This window comes from Cryptomeria japonica, chromosome 3, assembly GCF_030272615.1.
Source record: "Cryptomeria japonica chromosome 3, Sugi_1.0, whole genome shotgun sequence".
NCBI classification, from domain to species: domain Eukaryota; kingdom Viridiplantae; phylum Streptophyta; class Pinopsida; order Cupressales; family Cupressaceae; genus Cryptomeria; species Cryptomeria japonica.
Window position 1 is genome coordinate 283,951,611 of NC_081407.1, and position 19,773 is coordinate 283,971,383.

General features: G+C 38.3%; 1 protein-coding gene across 1 annotated transcript; it reads left to right on the forward strand.

Annotated features, from left to right (window-relative positions):
• The first annotated feature begins 226 nt into the window (after nucleotides 1-226).
• LOC131874098 (uncharacterized) lies at nucleotides 227-17,438 on the forward strand. Its single transcript, XM_059217338.1, has 2 exons — nucleotides 227-602; nucleotides 17,119-17,438. The coding sequence occupies exons 1-2, from the start codon at nucleotides 227-229 to the stop codon at nucleotides 17,436-17,438; spliced, it is 696 nt and encodes a 231-aa protein (XP_059073321.1).
• Nucleotides 17,439-19,773: the final 2,335 nt, after the last annotated feature.

Consider the following 19,773-nt stretch of genomic DNA (forward strand, 5'->3'; position numbering starts at 1 on the left):
TTTTGAGGCCCATGGTAAAACTTGAAACCCTAGAGTTTCAGAGTTTGTTGTTTTTTGACTTTTCTTAACTCGGGACCCCGGAACCCTGAAATCCTGAGATTGGCTGTTTTGAAGGGTTTTTATGCCCTATAAGCCCAGAACCTTAGAGTTCTGAAGTATGTAATGATGTTTGTAAAATGACATGATAGCTATTTATGGAACTTTTCTTGTAGGATAAAGTATATTGATGGACCCATCCCTAATCAAGAGGAGGACTAAAGAAGAAGCAAAGCTTGATAAGAAGACAACAACAATGAAATATCAATACGAAGGCCATAATTTGGCTTCTAAGCTGGAGGATGAAGTTCAGTGGGTGACTGATACTGAGATCGGACACATAGAATTTGAAGATATTAAGACTCAGCTGCAACGTGAACCTCATGCCCTAGAAGCCCCATACAAGAGAATCAAAAGGTTGGGCTTGGTAGAGGCAATTGTTTTCCCTCAGGCAATGCAATCACCTAAGCTTATCATGACCATTGCAAAATATTATCAACAGGAAATGAGGCAATGTGTAGATGCCAATGGAAACATAATTGTGGATCTTTCCCCGGATATGATAGGTATGAATTTTAGGATACTAGTAAGGAAGAAGGTATTATTGACAACAAAAGAACATATTACTTCCCTATTTATAAAGAATACTTCTAATTACAAAAGGTACATTAATGAGGCATGGCTAACAGAGCCAAGAAAAATAGGTCTCAAAGCTACAAATATTTTAAGAGCAGATTTTCAAGAACCCCAGAGAGATATTATTATTATGTTGAGTTGAGTCTTTAGAAAGACAGACTGTAAATATTTTCACACATTGATGTTCCACAATATGACTACCATTTTGATTGGAAAAGATTATTTTGACTAGCCACAAATCATTTCTAACAATATTCATAATCAGATAATTACAGTTCAACAAACAAAGAAGTTCTTCATGATTTCTTATGTAGTATGGGTGGTCGCTTGAGCTGGTAAATTCCCAAGATTAAAGACTGAGGGGAGGTTAGGAGAGGAACTTGGATAGAGAAGGGTATGGGAGTATTACACTCAGCTACCCATCTCCGAAGCCAAGCTACATTTCAAAAGAATAAATGATGCATTTATTTATGCCATGATAATAAAACTAATAGGAGATGTAGGATATAGGCTAATCGTTGAAGCTATGCAAATGATTAAGGTATGGGGATGCTGGTTCTTGCAAAACCAATGATATACTTACCTTTGGGCTAGTGGGTTCATAGGCAACCCATTCCTCCTACCAAGATATTGTAGTAATAGAATAATTATTCTGGAGTATGCTAAACAATTGGCAGGTTTGAAAGAATTATTGACACTTAAGCACAAGGTTGAAATTACTTTGCCAGTCTCTTTTGAGCACTTTACATGTCATAAAATATAAGCAGTTAAGGTGGCCAAGTAGGAACTACAAGATTTGAGTTTAAAAGAGTTTGATTATGCTCGCGAGTCTTATGATCCCTATGGTAAATTGAAGCAAATAATACCAAAATCATGTGAGGGACATAAGCCCTCCTTAGAGTATTTTTGGGCCAACCTCCAAGATAGTTTTGAAGTAAGAGAGAAGGGATATTATAGGTCGCCAGTGCCCCAAATTAGGAATTTTAAAATTGAAACAAATATCCCTAAGGAGTTAAGGGATGATGGTGAACTGCTTGATCATGTATTCAAGGAGAAGGGAATTGATCAAAGATCCCTTACTCCTATTAGATGGTCAAACTAAGAAGAATTGGATATTGAAACTATTACAACAAAGGTTTTGGAAAGGATGAGACAATGGCTAAGTTTAAGGATTTGCCCTAGTGCTGCCAAGGAGAAGAAAAAGGGGGAAGCAACTGATAACCCTTAGACCAAAGTCCACAAAGAATATGTAAGGAGAATGAGGGATGATTCAAGAAAGAACACTTCTACTATTCTAGAAGAAGCAATAACGCTAATTGACAACCGAGATCTCAAGAGGTAGTTGTATGCCAAGATGAAAGAATCCCAATTTTTTAAAACTGTTGCAGAACATGGGGTCACTACAAGGTTATAGGCTATCCTGCAGGATTCTATCACTCCCATCGTTCCTACTATTAGTCTTATCCCAAGTGAGGATGTCTCTCAAGATGAGACAACTGAAACACAATTTCCTCCTAATTCTCAAATAAAGGAAGGCAAAGTACAACCTCCTCCTGCTTCTTCTACTCAACAAGCTACACCTACTCCAGTGCCAACACAAGAGACGGTTATCATCCATAATATTAAAACAAATTCAGATAAAGATGATGAGACTATTGAAGTTGTGGAAAAGAAGAGGAAAGTGGAAAATAAATGAAAATAACCACATGAGGGGCCTCCTACAGTCCAATTAGAAAAGCAACCAGAGGCTACAAAAGAGCCAACCATACAAGTGAAACCAATGAAAATCCATGTACAGGTTACAGGAGAAGAGGCATATGATGATGAAGATGATGAACAAGATGAAAGAATGGTCCTTGCTCCTCAAGACCAATAAAGGTTGCTTCAACAACTAGCAAGAAATGAGGAAGGACAAGAAACTGAAATAGAAAGACCATTTGAAGAAGAAGTTTACGAGAAGTTGGAGGAGATAGCAAGACAACAACAACTTGATCAATCCCTTCAAACTAGTCTTGCCCAACAAGTTGCTCAATTTCAGCAAAGACCACCAACTCCTCAAGCTCAACAAAAGAATCCACAAGAGGAGCAACAAGGTGAAGATCAATAGTAAGAAGAGGAAGAACAAAATCTGGATGCTCACGGAATCACTGCGGAAGTAACAGTGCAAGGGGAGGAGCAAGATGACTCTGTGCCTCAATGGTTAAACTTTAATTTCAAGAAGAAGTCAAAGGTCATTCTCCCTAATATATGTTTATAGGAGGCAATTACTGAATCTCCAAGGAGAGTGAAGAGACCAATAACAATGCATCATCTCTCAAGGATAGATTCAGGAGATGTCATTGTTGTTATAGCAGCACCAGTGCAGGATGCCAAATGATCCTCTCAAGCTCTCCCCATATATCAAGTTTCTACGGTAAATTTGGGTAAACAAACCAAGTGGGGAGAGACGGCTACCTTAGTTTCTGCAACGTCTACTATCCAATGAAGGATGGAGAAGGAATACAAGACTAAGTGATGTAGCAGAGGTTGAAATTAATCTCTCTCTCACCATTCACCTCCCTTTCTCACAGGGTCTCCTGTGAAATAGACAACAATAAACTTCCTAACCTAGCACATGAAGATGCTAGGTTCAAAGTTACAGAGAGTCAATCACCTCTCCACCCTCTACTACAGTACCTATTTCTACCATTAAACTAAACCTACCACAACCCATTTCACCTAAAATTATCTACAGTATGATGGAATGGAGGTCATTCATGTTATGGTCTTTCAAACCGCTTAAGTTCCTAACTATGAGCTCTTACCGTCATTGATATGACAATAACTACATACCTCTTTAACTTGATACACCTGTAGACTCAAAAGACATTAATCCATCACATGATTAACTAGCCTAAAATTCAAAACTGCCTCAGGCTGTACAGGCTGAACAACAAGAACATAAAAGAAATTCAGTAAACACCAAGTTGAACAATAGAAAATGAAAATTCTTTATTGTTTCTTCCTTCAGTCTTCCTTCTGTAACATAACATTCAACAACAACCTTGCCTCATAGTTTGTCAAGGCATATATAACATCAAAAATTTGGACACCAATAGTCATCCCATGACTATTGGTGTTCTAGTAACCACCATTCAAACATCTTTCTCATTTTATTATCTTTGACACAAAACTAACTCTATAAGAAACATATAATTAGGAAATACCAAATGGTCACCATGAAACTTTATTCAAACCAAAATAAAATAAAATCCTCTAAACTCTTAAATCACATTTAAGCCAAAATGATGACAAGTTAGTTCTCCCGCACCTCTAAGACAAAGGTTAAGGCACAATTGAGGCAGTACGAATAGTTAATCAGAGAAATAGCCAAGCCTCTTGATTCCATAACCGATGATGCTTTACCATCTACTTCATCACTTCCACAGGGTGACATAAAAGCATTGTATGAGATGAGAAAGGTAGCCACAATAGTTAAGACTTGGGCAAGCGATCAAATGAATAAAGTCAGAGTGTTCCTACAAGGCACACTTCAAGTTGTCATAGAAGCTTATGATAATGAAAAGGCTCTTATCTCATGTTCCAAGCAGTAGGAACAATAGATCTCTCATCTCTCCCAATTACAAAAGATGCTCAAGAAAATTCAAAGATTGGGAGAATAAATCATCACAAAATAAGATTTGTTAGGAGGGGAAAGTTTTGATAGCTTACAATCTTATATAGATATTACAGATTTAAAAATAGAGATCGTGGGGTAGTGTCATGATAAGGTGCTTAAAGAGTAGCCTCCACTTCTTAAGATGCTTGATCAATATGAGTAGCTCATAGTTAATTTATTGGGAAAGTATGGTTATAATCTTAAGTAGGAAGGAATACCACATCAAGAGACCATACTCTACAAATGGTATTCATATATTGCTGACCATTTTGTGGGTACCGCAGAATTTACTGTGGAAACCATGGAAAGGTACATGTATGTGGTGTGTCAATGTCAGGGTGCATAGCCAATAATGGATGATATACTTAGAGTATCCAAGTTCTGAATTCTGTATATTGTTGACCCACCAGTTGATTCCATGGAATGTCTCCTCACCAACTAACAAAACTACAAGAAGAACAAAAAGCAAAACATGTAGTTGTAAAAAGAAAGTGCATGCTGGAACATCATCACCGTCACCACAATTGAGCTGTCAACTGGAGTTTCCTCTCATACTTTCTTTTTGGGCATTATTTTTGTATGGTTCGAAAAACTGGCTACTGAAGCACCGTTTTTGAAGTAGACATGGAGTCCTAGTTTAGTAACAGTTAATTGGAGTTCACAGGAAATGACATGCATGTTGATTGCAACTCTTCCCTTTTTGTAACTCTAGTCTGTAGGCATGCTTCTTTCTTAGAATGTAGGGCAAAACTCTATAAATTGTGGAATTTGGGCCATATTGAGGGTCCGCGAATCGATGATTTGAGGTCCATTTTTAGAGATTCTATTAGAAATGTTTATGCTGATTTTATGAGTTTAGAAGATTTTGTGATACCCTTTAAAGTTTAATACAAAAAGCATCTTGTGGATTGCCTAATATACTTGTGTGTTCTATCTGTTTGTGTTCTTCATGATCTGGTAACTTCTATTGTTTGAATCAACAACTAGTTCTTTTAGATGCTTTATTATTTTATGAATCATATTGCACATGAAAATGGTATATGAGGATTAAATTGATAGGGTGATTATTGGTTTGGTGATATTCATTTCCATTGGTATATAAAGTTGTCTAACTTTATATATTTTCCAGAGTTCGTCATTTGAATGTTGATTTAGTGGTATTGATAATATTTGGATTACGAAATACTAACCGTGTGGATCACTCAGTTGTTATTGTATCAATTTCATTGCTATTTTTTTGTTTCCCTAATCTATCTTTTGCTGTTTATTTTTGGGAGAGTTGAAATTGAAAAAATATAAAAACATAGATAATCTAAAGTATGTAGTTATCACTAGCATACCCTCCCTTGATAGGTACAATCATATCAACTACTGTGTTGCCCATCATCGTTGAGACCTGACTATAGAGACCTTGGAGTGGTTAGTTTTCCAAAACTTACTGCTTTTCAGGAGAGGTGGTGAGTGTTCGCATAAACTACCTGACTGTTGGTGAGTGTGTCAAAACACACGTCAATAAGGGGTTTGCCAAACTATGGTATCCCATTTTTTGCTGATCCTTTCAACTGAGCCAATTCATGGCCCATTGGGACCCTCAAAACAGGAAATTTTTCCATGATATCATTATCTTTGTTTGTGAAAACATTGGATTTTTTGTTTTCTTTTTGGCCGCTTCATTGACAAGCTCTACTATCGAAGCTTCCATTTTAGACACTAACACTTCATGACGCATCAACTGATCCTTGAAAATCCTTCTGTTCCTTTCCTTCCAGAATTCCCAAACTATTGTTGAGGGAAGATCCTATCATATGCTACTAAACATTCCCTTGTACACAAATATGGGCCATGAAATGAACCACTCTTGCAAACTCAGAGGTTCCACGTGCTAGAAATCCAATTTCCCCAACAAGTATTTCCAACAATACTGAACAAAGGGGCAAGTCCATAATAGGCGATTTGCATTTTCCAAATTGCTCTTGCACAGAGAGCATCTGCTAGGGCCACAAATGCCTATTTTGGCTAGGCTATCCCGTGTCAAATTTTTTCCCTTAATGGAAAGCCAAGATAAAACATCTGCCTTGGGAAGAATCTCCTTCTTCGTAGAAGTTTGATTGGCCACTGATTATTGGATTATGTCGCTTCCTTTATACAATAGCCAAGTTTTACTTTATATTACCCATCCTTGGAAGCACACCACCTAATTTTGTCATTATCCCGAGAGACTGGAATGGGTCTCTCTTCGAGAATATTTGCAAGTATTTCCTTCTAATCCTGGGGGACATTTATATTCTCCAAATATTTCTAGGACCATTTGTCAACTCCATTGATCTTGACTACTTCACCATAATTACATACCTTGGTCCCCCATACTCTAGTAGTCTTTGCTTTGATTTCCCTCAAAGAAGGGTCAACACACAACTTTTAGTGGCAATCCCATGAATCTTCTCAGAAAGAGGCAGAAGTGCCATTACAAAATTCCCAAGCGATGTGCTTCATCACTATATCCTTGCTCTTGCAAATGAAATTCTAAATGGTAGATCCTTTTGGGGTATTTCTAACTCTTAGGATGTTGATTGGGTCATCTGAATCTAAATTCTCTCTTCCGAGGATCTGAACCCATTTTAGGTTGGATTTGTACATCATCCATGACAACTTTGCTCCAAGTGCAAGGTTCATGTTGTTGAGTTGCCTGAGCCCTGCTCCACTAGCTTCCTGAGGCCTTCACACCTTATCCTAGGGCAATAATGCATGTTTTTGATTCTCATGAGGACCAATTCAAAAAAAATTCCTCAGAATTTGATTAGGATTGTCTTCAACTGATGATGGCAATTTCATACAAGTCATTGAATAGATTGGCATAGTCGATAGGACCGCTTTGACCATGAGGATCCTACCAACCGACGTAAGACACTTACCTTTCCAAGGTTCCATTTTCCTTTTGCAACTCTGTATTAGTTGGTCCCAGTAACACTTCTTGATGATACCTCCAAATAGGGGAAGCCCTAGGAATTTCCTATGAAAGTTTTCCACTTTTAGGCCCAGAATTCTAGCAATGTCATGTTGGAGACCTGGTTGAACATTGAGGAAAAAGACCTTTGACTTGCACTAATTAATTATGATATCCATGATGATATTTTAGATTTTGATATTGTGATGACACTATTTACTGTTTTATTATGGTCCTATTTTCTAAGGATTTATTATGATATCCATGATGATATTTTAGATTTTGATATTGTGATGACACTATTTACTGTATTATTCCCTTAGAAACTATTATCTTTAGGGCTTAAGTTTGACCTTGAAATAGAACATGATATTAATACATATGCTATATAATTATCTATTGAATGTGCATATGTTGGAAATGATGTTTTTCAGATGATTCGGGAAATATGGATTGTTTGTATGTGCTAATGTATTTTGCAGATCTGTACCAAGAAAGTGGTGTTATGAAGAAGCTTGCAACAAGGAGGAGGACTCTTACCAGCTGGCTGGTTTTTGAAGAGGTCAAGAAGTGATCAGCGTGCTGGAGCTTTCTTTACTTAATGATGCACTCTATCTCTGCTGAGGGAGTCCTATTTGACTTGTCTAAGCACATGCATGATCTTTCCTTTCCTCTTTTCATGCTTTCAATAAATGGCGCCCTCCTTATGTTGTGGAGCTGGTCAACCAATTAGTTAGGATTAGTTAGTAAATTTTCTTTCTATAAATAATGCTTCGATGATCTCTTGAAAGGGATTGATCTCTGATATTGTAAGTTCACTTTTAGCACTGAGATACAGTTTAAAGAACATACTGTCACATTCTGTGTATTTTTGTTTTGATGAATAAGATGATATTCTGAGTTTCCAGCACTTGTGTTAATTTTAGAATTCTCACTCAAGGGGGGCCACTTGGTGAGAACAATGTTCAATTAGTTTAGCAGTTCTTTTTCATTTGGTAATTAGTACCATTCCAGCAGTAGATTGTTCCTAGAGCCACAAAAATCCGCTCTGTGCCTGTTCCTGCAGCCAAAGTGGGCAGAGTAGTTTCCTGCCTGTTTGTCTAGAATTCCATTTATGTACCTTATGTTAGTTTAAGGTTCACGCATTCATGTTAGTTATCAATTTAAGTTTAGTTTCCTTTATTAATTATTTGTAGTATTTCAATTCCAGTATTATTCTTTGCTTAAGTTATAATGGCCATAATCGAGTCTTAGTGCACATACCGTGTTGACCCATTTCAAGTTCACGTGTCTGGGTTGATAAGCTAAATGAACCTTCATAATGAGTCTGATAGTTTCTTAGTAAAGATGTGTAATCTTTGAGTAATAGCTTTAAAGGCTTAGTTATTAAACCATTAGAGAAGGCTACCATTTTTGGCGTTGTTTATAGGGATGTTGTCAAACTAAGAAGTTCTTTAGGGTCATTTTTAGTTTATTCTTGTTAAAATAATTTTGCAATTTGCTCTTAGAATATTCTCTTACTTCAATAAGTTATGTTTGTAATTCTTTCACAATTTTTTTTGTGTGGAACTGGCTTAATACTAAGTTGATCCTGTATGCATAGACAAAGAGATGCTTTTGGGTGATTTCTTCCTTACGACTCTTTCCCTGATAATCATTTTGAGGAAGCCCATAATCAGACCGAGGAAGAAGACCAAGAGATAAATCCTTTGTTTGAAATATTTGCCAATTTTAATAATCTAGAAGATCCAATTGACCAAGAACCTGTTGATAACCCATTTGCCTTGATAATTCACCAAGCAAGAATGATTGCTACTGCACAAAATCAACCTAATCAACCTAATTTTGAATTCCCCATTACTGACCAACATGATAATAATAATCTCAAGAATATCCCTACTTCAGTCCTCTCTAAGTTTTATGACCTTGTAACAGAGGACTCGTATACCTTTCTATTTAAATTTGACATCCTCTGTAGAAGCTATGACTACACCACTAATGCTCATAGGATTAAGTTGTTCCCTGCTACTTTGAAGGAAGGAGCCTTAAGATGGTTTACGAGTTTTGGGAGAGATGCCGTTGGTAGTCGGGGAGAGATGTTGTTGGTAGTTGGGAAGAAATGCAAACAAAACTTCTTGAGAAGTATAAGAAATATTTTATAAGTTGTAATATGAGGGGAGATGACATCTTTAGAATGTAGCAGAGGGAAGATGAAAATTTGGAGGATTACATTTCAAGGTTCTTGTTTTGCCTGAAGAAAAATTCAGACCATACTCTTAATGAAAAATCTCAAAAGTTGCTCTTCCTTAGAGGAATCAATGATAGTTGTATTGATGCCTTGGATCTAATAGGATGAGGAGACATTACTCAAGTTCCTTGGGTCAACATTAACAAGATATGTCAGAACTACTCCCAAGTAGCTATCAAGAAAGGAAGAGGCTACCAAATGGGAAAATCATCTGCTAATGGGGTCTCAAGGATGGAGATTACTAATATGCTTTCAAATTTTAATCAGGATATCATAAATGATATGGCCACTTAGTTGGATACCCTGAAAGCAAGAAAGAAACAAGAGGAGGAAGAAGCAATGTTGGCAGAATACCGCCCTTATTTCAAGTAAAAGAAGAAGGATTGCAAATGTAAAATGGTGGCCAACATTGATAGAAAGAAAATTCTACTTGAGTTCATGATGATTGAGGGAGATGAAGAACAAGTCTTTTATGTGGCACAAAGAAGACCATGGGATCCAAGACAAGGTATGCCACATGATCCATTATCTTTTAGTGGACCTTAATGGATTCTAATGCATCTAATAACTACTTGCAATACCAATATCCATCCAATTTTGGGGGCTATCCGCCACAGTCTTGGAATAACCCTCATAACATTTGGCCTAATTACCAAAATTCTCCACCTCAATGGCAACCTTCTTAGAGGAATTGGTAGCAGTCCCAAGGAAATTGGCAACAAACACCCCAGTGGAGAGGTGGACAACAATGGCCAAACCAAACAATTGGTTACATGAATCCACCTCCACAGCCTCAAAAACAAGCTATCATGCCCCCTCCTAATCCTAATGCTAGTACACCCATACCTACTCAGTTGCCAACTCAACCCACACCTAATCCAAATAATAAACTACAACAACAAGAGGTCTATTTTACTTATCCAAATTTATATGCTGCATATGCTGTTAGTTTAAGTAATATTCACATACGTTGAGGAACTACCCTGCCTAATCCTTCTACTTCTCTCATAACTGAGCTACCTAAGGAGGAAGAGGAGCATCCAAATTTGGTTGAGGTACCTACTCAGCCAGAACAATTTAAGGATCCTGAACCAGCTCGCCTATCTAATCCAGAATTTCCATTCCCTCAAAGGTTGGAAATTGTCAAGAAAAAGGAAGAAACCACTTTTGACATTCTAGATCAATTGAAACAGACATGTGTGAAGATACTCTTGTTCCAAGCCATTAGGGTTGTCCCAATCTATGGGAAAGAAATAAAAGAGGCATGACTCAAAAATCTAGGATGAAAGGCAAAAGATCCCACTACTGTTCATGTGGTAGGCCAATTGGCAGACATCATGATTGTGAAAGTAACTGTCCCCAAGTATGTTGATCCAGGTAGCCTTGTAGTGACAGTCATGATCAATGGTATGAAAATAAAGAATGCTTTAATATAACTAGGTTCATCAATTAATGTGATGACTAAGGAGATCCTATAACAACTAAATATTATTAAACAAAGGCCTACTTCTACTACCCTGCATCTTGCTGATAGTTCCATTGTTAAACCTGATGGTATTGTGGAAGATATAATGGTTACTCTAGATTTGTGGGAGTATCTAGCGGATTTTATGATACTCTCCCCTAAAGCCACACTAGGAGGATATCTTATCATCTTGGGAAGACCATCATTGGCCACAAAATATGCTTATATAGGTTGTTGTTTAGGAGATATGACCATCTCTGATGGTGGAAATACTAAAAAGTTGCTTCTCTACCCACCTGCATAACCAACCCAAGATATAAAAAATCTGATATGGCCAAATGTTGGAGAGGAAGTTGAAGATATTAATTTAATAGCTAAGTTCACGATGATAGATTGAAGCCCTTTCTTGCAGCAGTATGAAGAAGATGAAATGTTGTCCCAGATAATCCAAAATCATTATGAGGCTCATGCAGAACTATCCCATCTTGCATTTAGTTCAGAAATCCCTTTGCCAATGCTTCTTTCGAATGCTCCAGCTGTAGCAACATATATTCTTCCCACTTTGTTACTAGTGCAGGAGCACCCTTCAGAGGGCTCCCACCATTTGATTTTGATTGTGTTCTTGCTTCTTGAAGAAGCCATTGTATATACAATAAGAGCCATGTGCTCATTGGTCCTAGTTTAGGTCCTAGTTTGGTCTTAGGGTCATAAGTTAAGATTGAGATTTTCTTGAAAGTAGAGGGTATGTGTGTCTTTAAGGTGTTTAGGGTCCTTTTTAGCATGGTGGTGTCCTTAGGTTAGCCCAATGTGGGTCTAGGAGTCATGAAAAGCAACATTTGGAAAGTTGCTCAAAAGTTGCATGACAACTTTTCAAAGTTGTCAAGCAACTTTTCCACCTAGTGGTCAAAATCTTTAGTTTAAGTGTGGACAACCCTAATATGGGCACACAGACCAAGGAGAGGGTAGTATAAGTAGTTAAAAACCCTGAGATAATGGGTTGGATGTCAATTGTTGTACGACTCAAGAAAAGGGACTTGATTGTGACTGTAATTTTGTTGGCAGTCGGCACAAATGGAGTAAAGAAAGATCATAAATGGATTTATTTTTGAGAAAAACTATGTTGTGTGACCTATATGGTGTAATTACTTCCTTTTTGAGCATTTAGATTAGGTTTTGATTTGTAAGTGAGGTGTGTTTGTAAATATTTCATAAATTGCCTTCTCACTGTCCAGTTTTGGACTGTTTTGAGAACATGGGTTCATAACTCTATTCCCCATTGTGGAATCACCATGAAACCATGGGGAATGAGAGTCCAGACCCTGTTCTATACTCCAAAACAAGCAAGACCCTGGAAGATGCAGGGAGGCCATCTAAAGACCCACTCCTAGGCGAGACTGAACAGTGCCCGACTAGGAAGGGTTAAGTTGCAGAGGTCTTGGAGAGCAAGGAAGGTCAGAGGAGGAGGCACCCTTTGGAGGAGTTGTAGAGGGGTGATTGGAGAACCATTTGTGTGAAGGAGGAGCTTCCACCAATCCAGAAAAGGTGGAAAGAGCACCAAACCTACATTGTGACCCTGGCAAGCCTAAAAACCCTCTTTAAAACCCTTAAAAACCTTAAAATCCACCAAGGGCAGTGTATAGACACTTGGAGGCCCAAAACTAGAAAAATACTTGAGCCCTTGCCAAATTAATAGTAGGTCTTTTGGGAAGTTTCACAAGCAAGTGCATCGTTTGCATGAGGGAGCCCTAAAGGACCGGGTAGGAGGCCTAATTGGTCACAATCCTTGTAGCCCTATTTTGTAGGCAAGAGAAAAAATTGTGAAATTGGTAAGGGGTAGGAAGTTTGTAACCTCTTGGGGGCACATGAATGGGTGGAAAAACCATGTATTAGACCTAACCTACCCTTGCTAAGACCTAGGAAGGTGTGGAGCAAGCCAAACCCTTATTAGCCTAAGTAAGGGTTCTTTGAATCTCACGAGTAGGTGAGACCTTAGGAGTAGTTTTTCAAGTTGTTGGTGGGTGGATTGGGCAAGGTCAGGGGATTACACAAGCAGGGGAAGTCCTAGAGACCCTAGGGGTGGTTTGAACACCTAGTGATCCAAGGAAAGGATCCAAGAGCATAGATTAGGCTAGTCTATCCCAAACCCCATCCCATCAGATTGGTCTCAGAGCCAGTTAAAGATTTGGTGGACCATGCATGTCTCTATATACTAGTGAATCAATAGGGGAGAGAAGAATGGTCACTAATGCAAAGCTGGCTAGGGAGGTAGAAGAGTAGAAGGAGAAGAATAGACTCTTTGAAGAAGCTATGAGTGAGATAAGGGATAAGTTGTAGGAAGTGGTGGATTAGAGGACACAAGGACCTTGGGGTGAAGACACCAAGGACAAAGGCAAGAAAATGATAGACATAGATGAGATTATACCTGAACCAGATCCCTTGTTCAATGAAGAACCATTTGTAAAGGCTATTAAGGCTTTGAACACCAAAGATTTTGAAGGATTACCATATTTCAGTGGAAGGATGGACATAGACACTGTCTTGGAATGGATTGAGGGTATGGAGAACCACTTTGAGTGTGAGGGAGTGACAAAGCCTCAAAAGGTTAAGGTTGCCAAATCAAGATTAAGGGGAGCATCTTTGACATGGTGGAAGTAGCTACAAAAAGAGAGAGTTAGCATGGGGAAGCTACCTATTGCCAATTGGAAGGCCATGGTGAGTAAGATCAAGGAGAACTACTTACCAAAGGATTATGAAGTCCAACTTCATAAGAAGAGATAGGGATTGAAGCACAAAGACCTTGATGTGACCTCCTACACTGAAGAATTTCAAAAGCTTTGTCTTCGATCCAAAGTCCAAGAAAATGAATCTATCAAGGTGGCTAGGTATCTAAGCAGCCTAAAGTGGAACATTCAAGAGGAGATAAGCCTATGGACTCCTACTACTGTCTAAAAATGTCATCAGCTTGCTGCCAAGGTGGAAGAGAGGAACAAAAGGAAAGGAGACTCTAATAACAAGGGTAGAGGCAAAGGTAGAGATCAAATGAATCACCGAGGTGGTTACCAAAGCAAGACAAATGAGCAAAGGAACCAAGGAGAAGCCAAGTTGACTGAACATGGCAGTGAAACCAATCTTAGAGGAGGCCATTCTAGAGGAAGAGGGGCACAAGGTGGTCCAAGTAGGGGTAGAGGTATCGGTAGGGGTAACTCCTACTTTGCAACCATGAAATGTTACAATTGTGGTCAGTTGGGACACCCGACCTATAGATACCCTGACAAGCCTACATCATCAAATAGTGGAAAGAGGGTTGCTTATGCACATGAAGACTCTTCAAGTAGCAAGACACCTGAGGTGGACCATATTGAATTAGACATTGGAGAAAACTTGATGTTCAATAGGGTCTTGATAAGACAACCAGTTAAGAATGAACCTAAGCACAGGAGAGCATTGTTTAGGGTGAGATGCAAGATCCTTGGTAAAGTTTGCAAGGTGATAGTTGATTTAGGGTCAACTGATAACATAATATCAGAGGAGGCAACCAAGAAGTTGAAACTCACAAGGATACCCCACACTAACCCATATAAGGTGACATGGGTGAATCAAGAGCAGAGTGTGCTAGTCAATGAATAGGCTTGGGTAGAGTTTTCTATTGGAGGATACAAGGATAAGATCCTTTTTGATGTGCTACCCATGGATGCTTGTCACCTATTACTAGGTAGACCCTAGCAATTTGATAGGAAGGTGATCTATGATGGAGAGGAGAATTCCATTTCCTTTAAGAAGGATAGCAAAACTTTTAAGATTCAGTCTTTGATAGAGAATGAAGAGGGAACCTCAAAAACACCTAGTGTCTTATTGGCTAGTGGTAAAGAGTTCTTACACTTGCTACATGAGGAGGAAACAGTGAGGTGTGCTATCTTTGTGAAACCAAATGAGGAGGAAGACAAGTTGCAGGCAGAGGTACCCAAGGAGGTGAAGCAAATGTTGCAAGAGTATAAGGACATAGTGAGTGATGGAGCACCTGCAACACTCCCACCAAGAAGGTCTATAAGCCATCAAATAGACTTTGTTCCTAGTGCATCCCTACCTAACAAAGATGCATATAAGCTCACACCTAACCAAAACAAGGAGGTAGCAAGGCAAGTGCAGGAGTTGTTGGAACAAGGACTGATCAAGAAGAGCATCAGCCCATGTGCAGTCCCGATAGTGCTAGCATCAAAGAAGGGAGGCAAGTGGAGGCTTTGCACTAATTCAAGGGCAATCAATAGGAGCACCATAAGGTATATGTTTCCTATTCCTAGAATAGAGGATTTGATGGACTGTTTAGGAGGTGCTATGCATTTTACTAAGTTGGACCTTAAAAGTGGTTATCACCAGATTAGAATTAAGGAGGGTGATGAGTGGAAGACTGCTTTCAAGACCACAAAGGGATTGTATGAATGGCTTGTGATGCCATTTGGACTCACCAATGCCCCAAGCAACTTCATGAGGTTGATGAATGAGGTGTTAAAAGACTTCATAGGCAGGTTTGTGGTGGTGTACCTAGATGACATTCTCATCTATAGCAGAACCAAAGAGGAGCACCTTGAGCATTTGAGGTTAGTCTTATAGAGGTTGCATGAAGAGAAGTTGTCAATCAACCTAGAGAAGTGTGACTTCTTGAAGCAAGAGCTGGTCTACTTAGGATTTGTGGTGTCTAAGGGAACCTTGAAGATGGATCCAAGCAAAGTGGAGGCAATCTTGAATTGGCCTCCACCAAGAACAGGGACTGAAGTTAGGAGTTTCCATGGTTTATCCCAATTCTATAGAAAGTTTGTGAGGAACTTTAGTGGCATATGTGCACCAGTCCTTGACACCATAAAAGGAGGCCTTAAAACTAAGTTCAAATGGAAAAACCATGTATTAGACCTGACCTATCCTTGCTAAGACCGAGGAAGGTGTGGAGCAAGCCAAACCCTTATTAGCCTAAGTAAGGGTTCTTTGAATCTCATGAGTAGGTGAGACCTTAGGAGTAGTTTTTCAAGTTGTTGGTGGGTGGATTGGGCAAGGTTAGGGGATTCCACAAGCAGGGGAAGTCCTAGAGACCCTAGGGGTGGTTTGAACACCTGGTGATCCAAGGAAAGGATCCAAGAGCATAGACTAGGCTAGTCTATCCCAAACCCCATCCCATCAGTTACCTAGAGAATTGAAAATGCCAAATATTAGTGAGACAAACATGATATAATTGACTGCAAAAATACCAGTTGCAGAAGGAAAATATCCGAACATCAATAATCAGCTTCACTAGGAGCAAAAGTTGTCCTTGATAAACCTATTAAAAAAGCATAAGAAGGTATTTTATTGAAGTTACCATGACATGAAGGGTCTTGATCCTAAATTATGCACTCATAGGATCTATATCAAAGATGATTATGCACTAGTAAGGCAACCACAAAGAAGAATCAATCCTGCATTGAGGGAAATAGTAAAAGGAGAGCTTTAGAAACTACTAGATGCAAGACTTATATACCTAATCTCTGATAGCCAATGGGTATCCCTTCTAGTGATAGTGCCCAAAAATAACGGAAAATGGAGAGTTTGTGTAGATTATAGAGAGCTTAATGCAACAACTAAGAAGGATCATTTCTCACTTCTTTTTATAGATCAAGTATTGGATTAACTATTAGGAAAACAATATTTTTATTTCCTAGATGGTTTCAATGGCTACAATCAAATACAAATTGCACCCGAAGATCAGGAGAAGATAATTTTCACTTGGCCATGGGGAACTTATGCTTATTCAGTGCTTCCATTTGGTCTTTGCAATGCACATGCAACTTTCCAAAGAGCAGTGGTAAGTATATTTTTAGACATTTCACATGAGTGTATGGAAATTTATATGGATGATTTTATAATTTATGGCATTAACTTTGTTGAAGCATTACAAAGACTAGAAAGAGTGTTGGAAAGATGTGAAGACCATAATATATCTTTGAATAGTGAAAAGTGTTCCATGATGATGCAACGAGGAGTGGTCCTTGGCCACTATATCTCTCAAAAAGGAATACAAGTAGATCTAACCAAGATTGTAGTCATTTCTAGTCTTCCTACACCTGTAAAATAAAAGGATGTAAGAAGTTTTTTAGGACATGCAGGGTATTACAGGCGATTCATAAGGGACTTCAACAAAATGGCAACACCACTTTATAGCCTTTTGACTAAAGATGTAAAATTTCATTGGACAGAAGACTGTGAACAAGAATTCTTAAATCTGAAAGAAGCTTTAACACAAGCACCTGTGCTCAAATGTCCTAATTGGGAATTTCCATTCCACATTCATATAGACACATCTGATTATGCAATAGGAGCCGTTTTGGGCCAAAAGGAGGCATTAGTTGAACATGCAATCTATTTTATCAATAAGAACCTGCAAGGAGCTGAATTTAATCACATAGTTACAGAGAAGAAATGTTAGCAGTCATCTATGCCCTCAAAAAATTCAGGCATTATATAACTGGATATCAGATCTTTATCCATACTAATCATGCAACAATCAAATAGCTTATGAATAAGCCATTGATCATAGGAAGACTAGCAAGCTGGTTACTGTTGATGCAGAAGTTTGATATCACCTTAATTGACAAGCCTGACAAAGCTATTGTAGTAGCAGATTTCTTGTCTAGATTGACTACATCAGAAGATACTCAGGTAATTGATGACACTTTTCCTGATGAGCACTTGTTTTCAATCAATGTGCATACACCTTGGTGTGTAGACATAGAAAACTATTTGGTTGCAGGGAGGGTGCCTCCTCACTTCTCTCCTAAAGAGAGAAGAATTATCTCTGAGAAAACTTTCCCTTTCTAATGGATTGAAGGAAGTTTGTTCTATACTAGCCCAGATCATGTGATAAGAACATGTGTCAAAGAAGATGAAACCTATGACATTTTGCATACATGTCATGATGAACCCTGTGGAGGACATTTCACTGCCAAAAGGACATTAATCAAAATTCTCAACACAGGTCATTACTAGCCCACACTTCATAAAGATACAAGCAAGTACACCAGGAAGTGTGATAGATGTCAGAGGATGGGACGACCAACAAAATCATATGAGATCATGCTCCTCTACCCTCAAGTTGTAATTACACCATTTGATAAATGGGGCATAGATTTTGTAGGTCCAATTGAGCCACCATCAAATGGTAAGTCCTATATCCTAGTATGTATTGACTATGTGACTAAATGGGTTGAAGCTAAGGTAATGAAACATGCAAGGGACAATAAGGTTGTAGAGTTCCTTTATGAAGAAATATTCACAAGATATGGAGTACCAAGGGAAATAGTGACAGATCAAGGAGCTCAATTCACATCAACCCTTATTATAACACTAGTAAATGAATACAATATTAGGCATCAAAAATATACTCCTTACCATCCTCAAGCAAATGGGAAAGTTGAGATCACAAATCGTGAGATTGAAGCAATTCTGACAAAAACAGTGGCCATTCATAGAAAATATTGGGAATGAAACTTCTGAGTCGGCGAAACCTAGCCCTAGCCCTGGCAAATGGAAAATTGGAGACACTATTCCTCCCGTAGAAACAAAAACCAGGGAAACTCCTGCAACCAATATAAAGCCAGTTGCGCAGGATGTTGGTGAAACATAAAGAAAAAGCCCTAGGCTAGAGACAACAGTTGGAAAAGAGGCAATAGCCTTTGAAAAAGAAGTACATGATGAAGAGTAGAGTGCATCCGAGGGACATGCAAAGACGAGGATATATCAGCTTGCCTTCATTGTAGAACAGGCAGAAGGAGAAGAAATACCATATCAAGAGAAGAATGAACCCCTTCAGTAGGAATTTGAGCAGCCACCAGTACTGCCATTGGAACATCCTACTAGAATTTTTTTCGTAAGTAGTCATAGACCCCCTGTATCTTCATGGCATAGTATAGTGATGAAATTGTTGGATAAAATAGAAAAGAGGGATAAAGAAAACCTTAGATTGCAGAAACAATTAGAGAAAAAGGATAATGAAATTAGAGAAAAAGATGAGGAGATTGTTAAATTAAAGAAACAAGTGGATTATGTGGTAGAATTAGTGCCACAACCAATGGAATGCAGAACCCCTCCAAGGGTTTATACATTGCATTTAAATGAGAGATATTTAAAATTTTAACTTTCTAAGGTAATTTCTAGATTAAATCCTTCCATAAAAACCCCTGAGGAATTATTTCAATCCTACCAAGAATCTCCAACAAAGAATAAGAACCTACTCTATGAATTATACCTACATAATTATACTATCCCAGATGACCATCAATGGAACCTACTGATGTATATTGGAAATATCCCTTTGAGGGCATTTATGTCCTAGATTCAGAATGAAAATGTTTGGGTTGAGTAGTACTTTGATGTCCATGATGATACTTTAGATTTTGATATTGTGATGACACTATTTACTGTGCTATTGCCTTAGAAGTTGTTGTATTTTGGGCTTAAGTTTGACCTTGAAACAATTCATGATATTAATATATATGCTATATAATTATCTATTGAATGTGCATGTGTTGGAAATGATGTTTTTTAGATGATTTGGGAAATGTAGATTGTTTGTATGTGCTAACACATTTTCCAAGAAAGTGGTGTTATGAAGAAGCTTGCAATACGGAGCGAGACTCTTACCAACTGGCCGGTTGTTGAAGAGGTCAATAAGTGATCAACGTGGTGGAGCTTTATCTACTTAATGCTACAACTACCTTCTTTATTAATTATATACAATCAGTGAGTTGATTTAGGGGTACGTT

Bases quoted from the DNA above. Each gene is read 5' to 3' on its own strand.
- LOC131874098 (XM_059217338.1), top strand. From the start codon at position 227: ATGGACCCATCCCTAATCAAGAGGAGGACTAAAGAAGAAGCAAAGCTT. The intron at 603-17,118 runs GTATGAATTTTA...TAGGACATGCAG, and splicing joins TCTTTCCCCGGATATGATAG to GGTATTACAGGCGATTCATA.